Here is a 14,024-nt window from a genome sequence, read left to right on the forward strand (position 1 = left end):
AGCGCGAAAGGTGCGGTGGGGTTGGTGCCACCGCAAGTTCTTTGGCCTTAGAGGTCTTTCTCTTGGACTTCTCTCGCTGAACCTTGGGTTTCACCGGCTGGGAAGGCTTCACCGATTCAGTCTCCGGGACAGAGGAGGATCGTGAAGCCCTACGCCCGGCCGCTGGTGAGGACGTATGCCACTGGCGGCCGTCATCCTTCCCGCTGGTGGAACCATGGGAAGGGAGGGTCCCAAGGGTACTCTTACGGGCGAGAGTAGCCGAAGAAGTTAGACGCTTCTCCGGCTGAGAAGCGGGGACGGACGTCCTCGACGGGTGGGAGGAGGTTGCTCCTGAGGTAGGTGGTGCAGGAGCAACCGGTTGGGTAGAGCCCCCCACGGGCAAGGGGGCAGGAGGAGTCTTACTGCTGATCGAGCTGGCTGGAAGTCGCGAAACTGATGGGGCTAGCACAGTTGTTGTAGCAGCTCCATAAGAAGATGTCATTCTCACGGGATGGAGTCTGTCATATTTCCTTTTGGCCTCAGTATAGGTCAGCCGGTCCAGGGTCTTATATTCCATGATTTTGCGCTCTTTCTGGAACACTCTGCAGTCTGGCGAGCACGGTGAATGGTGCTCCCCGCAGTTGACGCAGATGGGAGGCGGGGCACATGGAGTATCGGGATGAGATGGGCGTCCGCAATCTCGACATGTGAGGCTGGAAGTGCAGCGGGAAGACATATGGCCGAACTTCCAGCACTTGAAGCACCGCATCGGGGGAGGGATATAGGGCTTGACGTCACATCGGTAGACCATCACCTTGACCTTTTCCGGTAATGTATCACCCTCGAAGGCCAAGATGAAGGCACCGGTAGCAACCTGATTGTCCCTCGGACCCCGATGGACGCGCCGGACAAAATGAACACCTCTACGTTCTAAGTTAGCGCGCAGCTCGTCATCAGACTGCAAAAGGAGGTCCCTATGGAAAATAACACCCTGGACCATATTTAAACTCTTATGTGGTGTAATAGTAACGTTAACATCCCCCAACTTGTCACAAGCAAGTAACCTGTGTGACTGGGCGGAGGATGCTGTTTGTATTAGTACTGACCCAGAGCGCATTTTAGACAAGCCCTCCACCTCCCCAAACTTGTCCTCTAAATGCTCGACGAAGAACTGAGGCTTTGTGGAGAGAAAATACTCCCCATCAGCTCTCGTGCAAACTAAGAATCGGGGCGAATAACTGTTACCTCCATCCTGAGACTTACGCTCTTCCCACAGCGTGGCCAGGGAGGGGAACGTTTTCGGATCGTACTTCTGAGCATTAAATTGAGCCCGAGAACGCTTAGAGACTGCTGGCGGCTGGCCACCAGCGAGAGATGATGTACCACGCTTCATTGCGGGTCATCCGCCCTGATGCCACCTACTCCGACCAAGGGCCCTCCCCACGGGCGCCACCCAGCCACAGCAAAGGCCACCTGGCAGGATGGCCGTTGCCGGGAGTCCCGATACCCCAGAAGGATAGGCATCTACTCCTTGGCATACGTGGGGAGTTAACGGCGCAGGCATCAGTAGAGCGATCCCTGTGTTGTCAGGGGGCTACAACCAAGAGGGTACATGGCGGCCCCACCACAACAGACTGGCTACCGTGCTGGATCTTAGGTGCAAAAATGTCCAAGGTCATCGTTAAAAGAAACACTGCAGAGTGCAGTGTGGTAATCGCACCCAGGGACGTATCCTCGCCCAAGAGATCGAAAACGAGTGGGACGCCATTGCAACGACGAGAAAGCCGGCTAAAGGTCTAATCGCACGACGGATACAGTGCACCATGTAAGGCGCCCTTCCCCAATTGGCTCGCTCTTCGGAATGATTTAGAAAGATGGAGGTCAAACCCGAGAGGGGACCATCACAGAAGGCCGAAACATTTGAGACTCCTTTTAGTCGCCTCTTACGACAGGCAGGAATACCGCGGGCCTATTCTGATCCCCGAACCCGCAGGGGGGCCTGAGGCAGGATTCGAAACTGCAACCATAGCAGCAGCGCGGTTCTGGACTGAAGTGCCTAGAACCGCTCGGCCACAGCAGCCGGCTACACAGAGAAGAGCAGCACGAATGGTCACAGATTTGTTTAATTAATGGGAGTGTGTCACAGAGATTCTGAAGGAACTGAAATGGCAGAATCTTGGAAACAAGACATAAACTATCCTGAGAAAGTCTATCTAGAAAACAAAACAAAATATTTAACAATCTCAAACATCTTATGAAAATCACAGAACTACATCACTCAAAAACATTCATGTCATGGTTGTTGGCAGAGTATAGATGTAGATGTAAAAAAGCGATGAAAAAATGGGAAACAAATTTTACTTTCCAGTTCAAAGGCCTTTAAGAGGATAATTCATATGTGAATATATGAGTAATGTTCAACTGGAAATTCCACAACTCTGCATATATAAAGTCAGTGCTATTTTCTAGAAAAAGTTGAACTGTGACAATTCTTATGAAAATTCTAAACAAACTGAAAATCACAGCTCACTGGAATTTTTTTCTTACATCTTATTCCAAAGATACATAGTAAAGCCGTCAGCACACGGACTGTGCATCTGAACAATGAGCGTTGAGCGTGGCGAGTTTCTCACGTCATAGCATGGAATAGTATGTTGGGAAATCTTTCTGAATGTGCAAAGCAATATATAGCATGGCAGATATTCCGAATGTCGGCTGAACATTGACCAATAAGATGGAAGAATGCCATCTCTGTCAATTGCATGCCACCTCTCCAGAGTCGCAAAACACCATAGTGGCTTCCGGTTAAAGCCCATATGTATATATATCATTTATAGGCACCAGCAAACTGGGGAGCTCTCGAAAACCCTCCGATAATTGTATGATTTGTTGTAATAAAATTACAAGAACCATCATATTCGTTGTAAAAGAATTATTGTAACTTGCATATTATGAGAGTAGGCCATTTGAAATCAACAGCATGCTGATGATCCATTAAAAATGAATTGCTCTCGGTACAATTTGTTATAATTAATTTCAATTAGTAATGTAGCTACAGTTAAAGCTTTCAGGTCATGGTAACAAGCTAATGTCGTGCTTAAACGTGAGGTCATGGTAATGTAATGAGTAGCATTATAGTTTCATTTCATAAATTAGAAGATTTGGTGATTTGCATCCCACTGATCTCAAATATTTTTTTCTTCTATCTTTCGCTTTTTTAATAGGTTCTGATACTTCTTTATTAGTTCAACATAAGTACACACTATAATATTTGATGTAATGTAAATATAAGGGAGTTCTTTTTGAGGGGTGAGTTTGTTCGATTGGCTTAATCTACAGGGCACCTTGCACTACTTGCAGAAAAATATTTTGCCCTTTTTTCTTTTAAGTTTTGTAATTCACATGTAGAATTCTGCTACTGACAAGGAACAGTGATCAAATAAGAATGACCTTAGGATTTACTAAAAAGTGAGAATGGTCAAATAATTTTTATCTGATCTGGAGAACTATTCTAAATTTGTATCGCACTATTTGTAATGGAACTTACATACGCTGATGTCCTCGTTGACTGGACTTGATAGTTTCCCTTTTGCCTTATAACATTTTCACAGATATTGAAGATTTTATTTATGTATACTGCATGCAGACCAACATGACTAGCGTATGGACAAGGGAGAAAATTACATTTTAATAGAGCTAATATGGGAATTTTACACCCATCCATTTCATTAACAGTGTGATTTATGAGCCAGATACAGCTGACAACTGCCGCTGGAGGGCCTCGCTATCACGCATACCACAATGGGGCCCACATACTGTATACACACGTCTCATCATTTCTGAGTGTTCAGCAGCGCACTGAACCCTGCATGCTCTTGACGTTCGGCAGCAAGGTCCATGTGCTGATGGCTTTACTTACATTACAAAGTATAATTATCTTACCAAAAAGTTACGGAAATAGCTATCGCTTGTGTCTGTCTGATGCTGTTGAAAAATAATGTCCTGTACTCTTCTGTCCTCACAAATCTTTGCTAGATTCGAGTTCCACTGCTCTAGGAAAGATGATTGGATGTCCAATAGACACAGACGTTGTGGCAAATACAGAAGTTGCTGCAGATGCCTGTAACGCGATTTCAAACCATCTGGACCACCTGCACCATGAAGTAATAGTTGTCGTCTTGAGAAACGAGATTTGACTCGTTCCTCCAGCAAATCCAAAACATGATAATAAGATGTAATACCAAGGAGACAAAGAGGAGTCTGAAAACATAAACAAACAATCAAGAAATTTGAAACATACTGCATGGAGACAAAGGATGACACTAAATAATCTTTCATATTAACTTGTGATTGCATAGGGTGCTTACAGAAAGAGCCAATAGAAAACAAATCAATTCTATTTTCATTTAAGCCTCCTTTCCCCAGATACTTGATTCTGAACTTTAAAATTATTCTCAACTATGTTGCACATTCCTGTTACCAATGTTCTCTCACTAATTGTCAGACTGAAGGTGAAGAGCAAAAGCACTAAGTATGTAGGATTACAATTTAAAACAACACATACGTTGCCTTGTAAATATTTCTGTTTATTTTAGTTATCAGTTCACACCTCTGATCTAAACATTATGAAACTTTTAATTTTGTTGTCTCTTAAAAATAATAAATAAAATGTAACATTGAAAAATTAGACCAAACTAATAACAGCCACATTTGTAAACCGCGAAAGCAGTCACTATTTAGCACTTGATAAAGCACAAACCATGAGGTAATCTTGGACATATAGCTCAGTACTTACATGTGCTGCCTGTGCAACATCAAAGAGGCTGTATATTAATGACTGATTTTCTCGATTGCAAAACAAATCAAACTCATCAATTACAAATATGACAGATTTTGATCTTTTATTCCCAGACTTCAAACTCTCCAGCAAGAAAGAGAGGTTATCTAGAAAACAAAACAAAATATTTAACAATCTCAAACATCTTATGAAAATCACAGAACTACATCACTCAAAAACATTCATGTCATGCAGTCACATTCAGGTACAGGGGATTCCTCCTCTCAAAAAAATACAGTTTGTCTTAATATTTGTAAAAAGTAGAGGCTGTTGGACATCAACAATCATTAAAATGAATAATGATTGCTTAGAAATTTGTCCAAAATTAGTCGGCAAACAATCTTTTGTCAAAATGACATTGCATTATAAAAAAGTTATATAAAAATGAATCTCTTTCTTTGGGCATCAAAAATACACAAAAAATATTTTCAAATGCCTTGGGAATTATAAAAATCACTCCAAAAGAATGGAACACCCTACTGCTATTGTCCAATCCCCTTCCTTCTCTCAAAAAAATTTCAGTGTGAAAGCTCAAGAAACAGGGCCGTCATGCTTGAATGCTCTAAGTGTACAAAGCCAGAGTACAAGCAGTTCAACAGTGATTTTAAATACTGCCATTACTTAGAAACAGATTAATCTCCTGGAAATGCTTAAGTGTCCAGCACAAAAGTCTTTGGGAGGCAGAGAAAGGCACTCATGGCTGCATGTTCACTGCTGGTTTTTAAAACTGCAACAACATGAAAGTAGCAAGCAATAATGTCAAATTGGCCTGAAATTTACTGTAGGCTTGGACAGAAAAAACTATTAGCATTTTAGTGCAACCACACATGATAGATAGGAGTAACATCTTCAACATAATGTATGTAAGGAAAGATTACACAGCAGGTTTCTCATTCAGATTTGCTTTGTCTTTTATCCTTGTTTGTTTCCTGGGGAAAAAATAAAGAAAAAAAAGAAAACAAAAAAGGAGAAGAAGAAGTTGAAGTGATCATCTCATTTGTATAATATGTAACTTATTCAGTGTTCTTATAAACTAAATTTTGTGTTATGCTTTCAGGAATAATTTTAGGTCTTGCACAACATGTGAACACACCATGTATAGTTGTCCATGCTAGATAAATGATTCTTTTAAATTCACTCAGCAGCACTGGAACGTTTGCCATTGTGCTTTATTGATAAACTACACGAATCGTACCATGAATTGGAACCTCTTAAAGATGAATAGTAATTTAGTTGAAATGAATGGAATTTTCTGTATGATTACTGACTTGCCTTTCTTTTCTGGTTAAGATTTCCACTTCTGTGATGTTAATTAGAAGCTTTTCTGGTGGGGCCACAGTGGGAATATTATGCAAATCTGTTGGAAAGTTTACACACTCATCATTATGCCAATGGATTAAATATATTTTCTTCCCTTGTTGTTGTAGTCTTTGGTCCCAATACTGGTTTGATGCAGCTCTCCATGCAACTCTATCTGTGTAACGCTTTTCATCTCTGAATAACTACTACAACCTACATGTTCTGAATCTGCTTACTTTATTCATCTCTTTGTCTCCCCCTACAATTTTTACCCCCCACACTTCCCTCCAGTACTAAATTGTGATCCCTTGATGTCTCAAAACGTGTCCTATCAACCGATCCCTTCTTCTAGTCAGGTTGCGTCACAAATTTCTTTTCTCCCCAATTCTATTCAGTACCTCCTCATTAGTTACATGATGTACCCATCCAATCTTCAGCATTCTTATGTAGCACCACATTTCAGAAGCTCCCATTCTCTTCTTCTCTAAACTGTTCATCATCTATGTTTCAATTCCGTATATGGCTATAGTTCATATAAATACTTTCAGAAAAGCAACTGCTATCCAAGAATAAATACTTGACTCCCTGCAACATTCTGTGTCATCCTGCACCACTGGTTGGAGACTAGCACCAGCCCGACTAGGGAATTACTGTCCCATGTGTAAGGCTGCCATTAACACCACAAAACAAACAGCTGCAACTGGAGTGGTACCATGACTGGGAAGCATGGACAACGGACGAATGGTGTTACACTGTATTCAGCGATAAATCACAGTCCTGTACTACCCCAGATGGCCACCATCAGCGACCTGCAAGAGGTCCAATTCTTCCAATGTTTTGGAGAGGCACAGCTGCACTGCTTCTGACGTCCAAGTGTGGGAAATCATAGAGTATGACTTAAGGCCACAGCTGGTAGTCACTAAAGGAACTTTGAGAGCACAACGGTATGTCACAGACATCTGACTGGATGCATTACTTCTCATGTGACGGTACTGTGGTGCCATTTTTAAATAGGACAATGTTCATCCACACATGGCATACATCTCCATGTACTGCCTGTGTGGCGCTCAGATACTTCTATGTCCAGCAAAATCCTCAAATGTGTCTCCACCAGAACATGTGTGGTGCCAGCTTGGACATCAACTCCCTCCCACTACCAGTCTCTATCACATCAAGTACCAGTTACAACAGTTGCGAGACAGCTTGCCCCAGGAGATGATACATCAGATTTATGAAATCCTTCCCAACCAAATCAGTGCAGGCATCCAGGGGAGAGGGGGTGCAATATCATACTGGTAAATGGGGTCACACTGCCAAGTTATACGTCAAGTTTGTAACGACTACAGTAAGATCACGTACTTTCTCAAACTGTAAAGTTAAATTTTGTTTCCTCCTCCACTTCTGGGTGCTTCAGTATTATTATTATTATTATTATTATTGGTCAGGCAGCATATCTCGGATATGATGTGTTCACTATGCTGTCAGAGTATCGCACATAAATTTCTTATAACCTACAGGGTGTCTACGTGGACAAGAAAAAAAAATTCCCGGATTTTTCCCGGATTTCCCGGTTAAAAACATAATTTCTCCTGGATGAAATTACGTATAAAGCGAGTGAAAATACATCCGTGTTAAGTAACAGTATGCTTTCCCTCGGAGCTGTAAAACCTATCAGTCCTTTGAATTGAAAAGGTCTTATACCGGCGGAGGATGTCCCAGCACTTTAGGAAACGAAACCCAGGAAAAACAATGTGTTTGGAAAGTTGTGTGATGCGGGACAATATGCACAGAGTTTATTTTAGTATTGCGAAAGTATATACACAAATTCCACAAATTACAGCATGGTAGCTTCCGAAACTCTAAAATAGAGATTGCGTTGAGCGATGCACTTGTCAGCTAGTCATAGCTCATGTCACGTGATCTCGCTAGCGAATGACGGCAGTTATTCAGAGCACGAGGCCTACGAGAAACACAGGCTGCGGCGCGTACGTTACGAAGGTAGGCCGAGCTCGCTCAAATCAGCCAAGTGCGTTTCTACAATGGTTAACTCGTAAGTAGATGTGTACGTACGAACGAGAATTGCATCGTCTATTGGCATCCACTGTTATTAGTCCTACAATGATAGGAAGTCCGCAGGCCTACTAACAGGCTCTAATTTGGCACTTAAAATCGTGCCAAAATGATTATCAGTTGCGTAGAAAAGTCGAGGTGTTCTGGCATGAAAAGACTTGATATTGCTCAGTAACACATTATGCACATTTTTTTGAAGGTCAATTACACTTTTTGCCATCGATCGCATAATTTTTTATCTATGTAAGAACAACATTAAATATGAAAACTGACTTGAAGCTCAGTCTTTTTTTAGCGTGTGATACACGTTAAGTCATATCAAATACAAAAGTGCCAGTAAAATTTTAAATAGTGGCATAAATGACTTATCTTCTGGGCCCGACATTTTTCAAATGGCTGATCCTCAAAGTGTTACGTTTTGAATGAGAGTTATAACGCCCTGTGATTTAAGAAATTCACTGCACATTCTCACACGTAACATAAATCATCTTGTGTGGAAATTTCCTTTGAAAGTAACGCATTTCAAGCCACTATTCGTAATATTTTCTGGTGATCTGTTAGAAATGTAAACAATTGTGATGTCACGCACATCGAATACACGTTTGTTGTTACGAACGTACTGCATAATCGTTGACCTAAAGCCTTTGACACTTTTCGGTGTCGACAAACTGGTCTGTGCATTGTGTAAATTACCCATTTTCTATGCAACTAAACTTTTATTTTGGTGTTATTCTCTGATTTATGTTTCATTGCTGCAGTATTATTCAGCAGTAGTGGACTAAAGCTCTTTGTCAGAGTATCAGATCTTACACGTCAAACCTACAAAACTTTAACTGGAATCTAAAACAATGAAAAATCCCGGAATTCTAATAAATTCCCGGGTTTTTCCCGGATGAAAAAATTCCCGGGTTTTTCCCGGATCTCCCGGGCCGTATACACCCTGTACCTATTAGATTACTCCAGCATTACTCCTATTTGATTTCATATTGATAACCTTGTATTCGTCAGACCGTAAGTCATGTACTTCCTACTGCCACACTTCACTAATTCCCACTATATCTACACTGAAGAGCCAAAGAAACTGGTACACCTGCCTAGTATCGTGTAGGGCCCCTGAGAGCACGCAGAAGTGCCACAAAATAGATTGGCATGGACTCTACTAATGTCTGAAGTAGTGCTGGAGGAAGCTTACACCATGAATCCTGCAGGGCTGTCCATAAATCTGTAAGAGTACGAGGGGATGGAGATCTCTTCTGAACAGCAAGTTGCAAGGCATCCCAGATATGCTCAATACTGTTTGTGTCTGGGGAGTTTTGTGACCAGTGGAAGTGTTTAAACTCAGAAGAGTGTTCCTGGAACCATTCTGTAGCAATTCTGGCTGTGTGGGGTGTCGCACTCTCCTGCTGGAATTTTCCAAGTCCATCAGAAAGAACAATCGACATGAATGAATGCAGGTGATCAGAAAGGATGCTTACGTATGTGTCGCCTGTCAGAGTCGTATCTGGATGTACTGGGGTCCCCATGTCACTCTAACTGCACATGTCCCACATCATTACAGAGCCTCCACCAGCTTGAACAGTCCCCTGCTGACATGCAAGGTCCATGGATTAATGGTGTAGTCTCCATACCCGTACACATCCATCCGCTCGATAATATTCAAAACAAGACTCATCCAACCAGGAAACATGTTTCCAGTCATCAACAGCCCAGTGTCAGTGTTGATGGGCCCAGGCGAGGTGTAAAGGTTTGTGTCGTGCAGTCATCTACGGTACACGAGTGGGCCTTTGGCTCCGAAAGCCCATACTGATGATGTTTCATTGAAAGGTTTGCACACTGGCACTTGATGGCCCAGCACTGAAATCTGCAGCAATTTACAGACAGGTTGCACTTCTGTCACACTGAATGAATCCCTTCAGTTCCATTCTTGCAGGATCTTTTTCCGGCTGCAGTGATGTTGGAGATTTGATGTTTTACTGGACCTTAACAAGGTCTAATATTAAATACTGCCAACAGACACATATGTAAGTAAAATTATTCAGATTGAGTGAGGAACACTAGAAACAGTTTTGTATAAGTGTCCGAGAACTGACGATGCACCTGTGTCGCATGTTCCTCATGGTCAAGTACTACAGTAGTTTATTTTCAGTAATGTTTGGGTTTTTGTGATATATTTCTGGAAGAACTGAGAAAGACTCCAGTATGAGAGATGAGAGGAATTCCTTAAATGCCTGGAGGGGTTGGTTTTGGAGAAGAGGAGGAAGGCTGCTTTGTGATTTGGGTTGGAACTGTTCTCGGCAGGATTTGATATTCAGTCTGCTGATTATTGGTTGGCATTAGGTGGTTAAGTGGTATCTCCAGATGAGATTACAGGTGAATGAGGAGATCTTTGACTAGACATCCCCTTCCCCAAAACTGAATGCCCTAATCCTCAACTAATCACACAGAATATAAGGGAGACAGGATCTCATTTCAAGGTTTGACTTGAGAACAGCATATGAATGCCCTACTCCTCAACTAATTACACAGAATATAAGGGAAACAGGATCCAAATTCAAAGCTACCTTTCTTCATGTTAACTTGTACACCACTGATGCTCCCATCCAAATTGTATCTATATAAAAGTAAGCAACACACCTTAACAGCCACCATGACTTTCAAATCAAAAGCTCCTGTCCCTATGGGCTAGGCACCTACAACATAGAAATTTGCTCCGCCACCAAATCTCTCACAAATACACTCTATAGTAAGCCATTCCTTTCCTGCAACTACTCCACATATCTTAATTCACAAACAAATCTCATGAGCTGTATCCTCACCTCACCCTCTGAATAATACAGCTCCTGGGTAGATTATGGCTCAGAAGTATACCACTTGTCATCTAGTACTACCCAGAATTTCAACGCCTCAATAAATCACTCTGCCATGGCTATGCTGCTGTTCTCAAGTCAAACACTGAAATGAGATCCTGCTCCCTTATATTCTTCCCACACCAATACACCTTCCATCATCTTCCTAGCTTCCACAACAACCTAGTCAAATCATTATCCCTACCACAAAATTCCATTCCTTGTAATTGTCACCACTGTAAAATCTGCTCCATTCACCCACCAAATGCCACCTACTCCAGTTTATCACTAGTAAATCTTGGTGATGGTGGTGGTGGAAATGGTGTGTGTGTGTGTGTGTGTGTGTGTGTGTGTGTAGTCGGGGGGGGGGGGGGGGGGGGGGGGGGGGGGGGGGGCATGCAGCATCCATCAAAAAGCCAGGAATCCCCTATTACTTCGTTGCAGCTTGCCACTGGGTTCATTACAGACAGTGAATGTGTGGCTGCAGTATTCCATGGTTATCCGTGTGGGTATTGTCCAGCAGTGCTGACAGAGCACTGTGTATGCCGAGCAGTGGCGCATTACACAAATGCTGCTACTTGTGACAACTCTGTGTTCTAGCAGCTATGGCTGGCTGTAACTGAATGTGCAGCATGAGGCTGGCCATCAGCAGTGGCAGGTGACATAATGGCTAAGAGCCACTGACTTGGACTGATGGTCAGCGCGCTGCTTCCAGAGGCTGAGTGGACCCAGTGTGGTTGCTCTAGCTCTGTGCTCGACGATCTTAGGGCAGGCTGCCCTGACAGATTCAAACTGTGGTCCCAGAACAGCATTCTGGATGATGGCCCAAATGTCACAGCCCCTGTGCTGCTACAGCTGTGATACTAACACAAGTGACTTTAATACAAAAATGGTAGTATTTATACACTTGCAGGCTGTGATTGCTTGCTAAACACTTCCACAGCTGCCGGTGTGGAAAGGCTTCCACTTTCTTCTGCTTAGGCACTGCTGTGTCATCTGTTCCCACGCCTTGCCAGACAGGTTTGCCTCACAAGATTATGAAGGCTGTGTTATATTTTCTAAGGCATAGCCTCGACACTCACCTTTGGCTGCTGCTGCTTCAATCTACTTCCCACTTTGTGCATTTCTGAACATATATGGCGGTGCACTACACAAGGCAGAGCAACATGTGATATTACACATGTTGTTTATCAACTAACTTATGTCCACCAAACAGATTTTTATATAGTAATCACAATTAAACTGGCCAAGTGCTTGAATGGGCATAGAAGAAATGTCCGTCTTGGTGACGCCCAGTACTCAGTTACTGAATATGCTCTACAAAAGACGGTTCCAAACCTGCGTCATGGGGCAAGGCCACCTCCAAGTGCCCCTCAACTTGCTAGAGGGCAAGTGCTGATAGTATAGGCTACCACCAAGCAGACCCATTGCACGTGTTTCACACATGTGCAAGCCATTTGGCTGAGGCAGTATAATCTCACAGGCTATGGCCTTGGTGCCTAACTGCTCACATACCAACTTTTTATCCACCATTGCCAACCTATGGCCACAGGTATACAGTCAAACTAGAACAGCCTGCTCTACAGCATGACTCCAGGAACCTGAATGCCTATTACATTACACAGGGATGTGGCTCTCCCCCCCCCCCCCCCCCCCCCTTTCCCCACCGTTAATGCTAGTTTTCTGGAACTCCGGAATTGGGAACTTGATCACCTACACATCTTTGCATCCCTACAATGGACTTTGTTAAAATGCAATCAGTCCCTCCCCTCTTTTCTTACTATTATTGTATATTTTTATTATAAGGTTTATATTTATGTCTGACTCAGTTACTATCTTTATTGCATTTTACTCTTCTGTCTCATTCTCCCCTCACCCATCCCCAATTATATCAAATCGTTTTCTACCCATCTCTTTTTCTCCCTGTGTCTGAACTGCACGATTTGATTCACTTTCTCTTCCTCTTAATCCATCTTTACCTCCCACTCTATTACCATCTCTTAAATGCAGCTGGCCCAGTGCTTGCCAATGTACTCTCTATCTCACTACCTAGTCTCTCTGAAGCAAACCCCATTATCTTTCTCAACCTCTGTCCTCACTACAGGTGGGTCCTTCTCTTCCTAGGATTTGAGTGACTTGCCCTTCCTTTTTAACCTCACCTAATTGATCAGCAATTCTGTCACATAATTTAATAGTTTTCTAGGCTGACTATTCTTTTTGATATGATTATATATGAACCCATTACAATATACAAAACATACACACTGACCTGCAGCTGATCTAAATTCTCTATTTCCAACCAACGATTCTGCATGAAGTTGTCTGGTAATATCCTTCAGTGAAAGTCGTTCATCCGAGTGAATAAAACCATTGAGTTCCACCATCAACGCTGCTCCTGTAAATGATGGTTCTTCTAGGAGCTCCTTTATAACAGTATGCACTAACTGGAAAAAAAAAAAAAAAAAAAAGCTGAACATTTTCTGAGAACATCGAAGTTAAAATGTATCACAATTTGGAATGTTAACTGACTCCTGAATTTTTGGAATTCGATTTCTCTTACAGAAAATGTGAAGACAGAAAGGATGGTTGACTAAAGGTGAAAACACTGTGGGAATCAAAATTGGCATATAACAGTCCTAAGCTGATAGTGAAAACAAGGCAAGGGAATGAAATCGAAAAAATGCAAGTTCTGGAGAGATACAACTGTACGTCAGACATTGGTGGCTTTCTGAGAAATATAAATGAGAATGACAGAAATTAAGAAAATGAGAAAAAGTTATAGCACAAGATCCACGTAAACCAGGAAAAAAGATCTGAACGATGGACAATTTGGATTACACCATTGTACCACTTCACTGACATACTGTGAATGCCAGTCCCAGAAAGAGAACAGAGTTTCTCAAGGAATTTTTCTTGATTAAATTCTTCATGGAGTTATTGCGACATCAGGTTGTCAACACTGACGAACTTTCAATGACTTCCTTTATCAGCAT

General features: G+C 42.3%; 1 protein-coding gene across 2 annotated transcripts in view; it reads right to left on the bottom strand.

Moving 5' to 3' along the window:
- LOC124774907 (origin recognition complex subunit 4) overlaps positions 1 to 14,024 on the bottom strand; it is a 98,253-nt gene that overhangs the window by 78,487 nt on the left and 5,742 nt on the right. For both annotated transcript variants that reach the window (XM_047249580.1, XM_047249579.1), the window contains exons 3-5: positions 13,301 to 13,475; positions 4,775 to 4,923; positions 3,922 to 4,239 (exon numbers count right to left, since the gene is read on the bottom strand). In XM_047249580.1, the coding sequence (XP_047105536.1) occupies positions 3,922 to 4,239; positions 4,775 to 4,923; positions 13,301 to 13,475 (642 nt within the window). The remainder of the gene's footprint in view (positions 1 to 3,921; positions 4,240 to 4,774; positions 4,924 to 13,300; positions 13,476 to 14,024) is intronic.

This window comes from Schistocerca piceifrons, chromosome 2 (assembly GCF_021461385.2).
Source record: "Schistocerca piceifrons isolate TAMUIC-IGC-003096 chromosome 2, iqSchPice1.1, whole genome shotgun sequence".
NCBI lineage: Eukaryota > Metazoa > Arthropoda > Insecta > Orthoptera > Acrididae > Schistocerca > Schistocerca piceifrons.